Consider the following 5,000-nt stretch of genomic DNA (forward strand, 5'->3'; position numbering starts at 1 on the left):
GAGTGTTAGCGTGAAGGTGGAATTACAAAAGAAGAGCATCAAGTGCCTGGACACACGAGGATATAACAGTAGGGAAGCTAAGAACGTAAACACAGACATTAAAAGAAATCCTCACCCAATCTAGGAACACTGGAGGTCCTGGCGGGACTCAGAGAAGGACTCCGGGAAGGACTCTACACAGGGGAAGGCGTTCGAGACACAGGTGAAAGGCAGGATAATGGTACACTACAGGACCAGGGTAATTATCAGGACCTTAATATAAACCGTCTTTCACTCGACTATATTCTCATGTTAGCACCCACCACCGTTCACACGCACACTGCTCTAAGTCACTTTCAGCTTTCAGATTAAATTAAGAGTTTTGCCACCGAAGCAAAAATCAGTTTCAAAGGTTTCGTTTTTTTTTCTAGCTAATGGCGAGATAGATTCGCTACATTATTACACAGCAACTTCACCCACCTGTAGAATGATAGTTGTCGACGTAAGATATCATGCGCATCCTGACTCGTAGAGTCTTGTAGCTGCTGTAGTGGTGAGATCCCATAGACAGTCTACACTCAGCCTTCACACTGCCCCCTGCCGACGCTACCTGTCAGGGAGAGAGACACACACACAGATGAACTAACATTCATTTGAATCACTCTTGGCTACTGAACCCAACTGGTAAGCCATCAATCAGTAAGTTCATTTAGACACAGCTACACATAAGTACAATTATTATACATAGTGTAAATTACCTAGGATAACCCCCCCCCCCCTTAAAAAACATAGACAAAGTGACTTATTTCCGTTATGGTCCTTGTAAAACAGTTGTCAGGAGTCGATGACTGTGACTTGTTCTGTTGAACCACCAATGGATAACCTACACTCCGTTTTCCGTTATATATAGAAGCATGGCTGCCTGTTAGGCAACAGAGCACTGTATAGAAAGGATGAAATAAAAATTTGGACCAGTGGAAAGTGGAGTTCCACAGTGGATCACTGTTTTTTTTTGGGTCCCTTACTGTTGAAAATCTATATTAATGTCCTGTTGATATTCAAAATTCAGGTCCTGGAGGTGATGTGTTGGGACAATGATATTTTAGGTAATTTTTATTTTTAATGAAAGATGTTAGAAGCCTTTGAAGCCTGAGAGAGTGAGAATTAAACCTGTAGATGGTGGAGCCTAGTGGATAGTAGTGATGGCAATCGTAAGTCTTAATAGTAGTAGTAATAGTAATAGTAGTAGTAATAGTAATAGTAGTAGTAATAGTAATAGTAGTAGTAATAGTAATAGGAGTAGTAATAGTAATAGTAGTAGTAAAAGTAATAGTAGTAGTAATAGTAATAGTAGTAATAATAGTAATAGGAGTAGTAATAACATTAGTAATATTTATATTAATGATAACAGTAGTAGTAGCATTATTATTATTATTATAATTATTATTATTATTATTATTATTATTATTATTATTATTATTATTATTATTATTATTATTATTAGTAGTAGTAGTAGTAGTAGTAGTAGTAATTGTAGTACTGTAGAAATAAAGCAAACTATTTAAAGAAAAAGAATTCCATACAGTAAGCCATCACACAGAGATCCCAACACTGTCACCAACACTGTCACCAACACTGTCACCAACACTGTCACCAACACTGTCACCAACACTGTCACCAACACTGTCACCACCACTGTCACCAACACTGTCACCACCACTGTCACCACCACTGTCACCACCACTGTCACCACCACTGTCACCACCACTGTCACCACCACTGTCACCACCACTGTCACCAACACTGTCACCAACACTGTCACCAACACTGTCACCAACACTGTCACCAACACTGTCACCAACACTGTCACCAACACTAACACCAACACTAACACCAACACTGTCACCAACACTGTCACCAACACTGTCACCAACACTGTCACCACCACTGTCACCAACACTGTCACCAACACTGTCACCAACACTGTCACCAACACTGTCACCAACACTGTCACCAACACTGTCACCACCACTAACACCAACACTGTCACCAACGCTAACACCAACACTGTCACCAACGCTAACACCAACACTGTCACCAACACTAACACCAACACTGTCACCAACACTAACACCAACACTGTCACCAACACTAACACCAACACTGTCACCAACACTAACACCAACACTGTCACCAACACTAACACCAACACTGTCACCACCACTAACACCAACACTGTCACCAACGCTAACACCAACACTGTCACCAACGCTAACACCAACACTGTCACCAACACTAACACCAACACTGTCACCAACACTAACACCAACACTGTCACCAACGCTAACACCAACACTGTCACCAACACTAACACCAACACTGTCACCAACGCTAACACCAACACTGTCACCAACACTAACACCAACACTGTCACCAACACTAACACCAACACTGTCACCAACACTAACACCAACACTGTCACCAACACTAACACCAACACTGTCACCAACACTAACACCAACACTGTCACCAACACTAACACCAACACTGTCACCAACACTAACACAAACATTATCACCACCACTAACACAAACTATCACCACCACTAACAAACATTATCACCAACACTAACAAACCTTATCACCACCTCTAACAAACATTATCACCACCACTAACACAAACTATCACCACCACTAACAAACATTATCACCAACACTAACACTATCACCAACACTAACACAAACATTATCACCAACACTAACACAAACATTATCACCAACACTAACACAAACATTATCACCACCACTAACACAAACATTATCACCAACACTAACACAAACATTATCACCACCACTAACACAAACTATCACCACCACTAACAAACATTATCACCAACACTAACACAAACATTATCACCAACACTAACACAAACATTATCACCAACACTAACACAAACATTATCACCACCACTAACACAAACATTATCACCAACACTATCACAAACATTATCACCACCACTAACACAAACATTATCACCAACACTAACACAAACATTATCACCACCACTAACACAAACATTATCACCAACACTAACACAAACATTATCACCAACACTAACACAAACATTATCACCACCACTAACACAAACATTATCACCAACACTAACACAAACATTATCATCACCACTATCACAAACATTATCACCAACACTATCACAAACACTATCACCAACACTAACACAAACATTATCACCACCACTATCACAAACAATATCACCAACACTATCACAAACATTATCACCAACACTAACACAAACACTATCACCACCACTAACACAAACAGTATCACCACCACTATCACAAACACTATCACCAACGAACACTATCACAAAAATTATCACCAACACTAACACAAACATTATCACCATCACAATATCACCACCACTATCACAAACACTATCACCAACACTAACACAAACATTATCACCACCACTATCACAAACACTATCACCAACGAACACTATCACAAAAATTATCACCAACACTATTACCAACACCTTAACTATCACCATTATCAGCACATATCAATAAATATTCTTACCAGCAAACTCTGTCTGTCTGTCTCCCTCTTTTCTAGCTCTCTAAATACAAAAATAGTAATATAACCAAGGTGAATTTCCTGCAGGAGCTTTCTGAAGCAGGTCCTCCTCCCGCGGGATTATCCCACATATTCATGAAGGATTTTCATTTGGACTTGAGGACCGATCTTGGAAGAAGCTGAGAGGGTCACCCGCTCTCCCTTCTCCTATTATCCCTCTCCCTCCCTCCCTCCCTCCCTTCCCCCTCTGTCTCTCTTAACAGCAAAAACAAAATAAATAGACGTGGTTAGAGTGCAGTAGTTGCAGGCATCGTGGCAGGTGGGTGGGAGCCACTAGTGGATGTAGGTCATGTACAAGTCGAGTCAGATGGTTATCAGATAGCGTTATTGTAATGACGCTTGTCTGACACAGAAAATCAAGGAACCGTGATACGGAGGCTGTTTCCCAGCCTCTGGCTCAACTCTTGGTCATAACCTACTAATTGCTCCCGCCCACCTATGTCGATGTCTTCAACTGCTGCATCTATATATATATATATATATATATATATATATATATATATATATATATATATATATATATATATATATATATATATATATATATATTCAACAAGTCGGCCGTTTCCCACCGAGGCAGGGTGACCCAAAAAGAAAGAAAATCCCCAAAAAGAAAATACTTTTATAATCACTCAACACTCATACATAATCACTATTTTTGCAGAGGCGCCCAGATACAACAGTTTAGAAGCATATATAAAGATACACAACATATCCCTCCAAACTGCCAATATCCCAAACCCCTCCTTTAAGGTGCAGGCATTGTACTTCCCATTTAAAGTACTCAAGTCCGGCTATATAAAAATAACCGGTTTCCCTGCATTCCTTCACTAAATATTACCGCTCACACTCCAACAGCTCATCAGGTCCCAGAAACCATTCGTCTTTATTCACTCCTGTCTAACACGTTCACACATGCTTGCTGGAAGTCCAAGCCCCTCGCCCACAAAACCTCCTCTACCTCCCTCCCTCCAACCTCTACGAGGACGACCCCTACCCTTCCTTCCTTCTCCTCCAGATTTATACGCTCTCCATGTCATTCTACTTTGATCCATTCTCTCTAAATGACCAAACCACCTCAACAACCCCTCTTCTGCCCTCTGACTAATACTTTTATTAACTCCACACCTTCTCCTAATTTCCACACTCCGAATTTTCTGCATAATATTTACACCACACATTGCCCTTAGACAGGACATCTCCACTGCCTCCAACCGTCTCCTCGCTGCTGCATTTACCACCCAAGCTTCACACCCATATAAGAGTGTTGGTACTACTATACTTTCATACATTTCCTTCTTTGCCTCCATATGTAACATTTTTTGCCTCCACATATACCTCAAAGCACCACTCGCCTTTTTTCC

The 5,000-nt window shown here is 40.6% G+C and overlaps 1 protein-coding gene across 1 annotated transcript in view; it reads right to left on the reverse strand.

The window, feature by feature from the left end:
* Positions 1-5,000, reverse strand: part of LOC138854405 (uncharacterized) — a 145,499-nt gene that overhangs the window by 18,297 nt on the left and 122,202 nt on the right. The window contains exon 6 of the mRNA XM_070097452.1: positions 460-589. Coding sequence (XP_069953553.1) covers positions 460-589 — 130 coding nt within the window. The remainder of the gene's footprint in view (positions 1-459; positions 590-5,000) is intronic.

Source organism: Cherax quadricarinatus, chromosome 58 (genome assembly GCF_038502225.1).
Source record: "Cherax quadricarinatus isolate ZL_2023a chromosome 58, ASM3850222v1, whole genome shotgun sequence".
NCBI lineage: Eukaryota > Metazoa > Arthropoda > Malacostraca > Decapoda > Parastacidae > Cherax > Cherax quadricarinatus.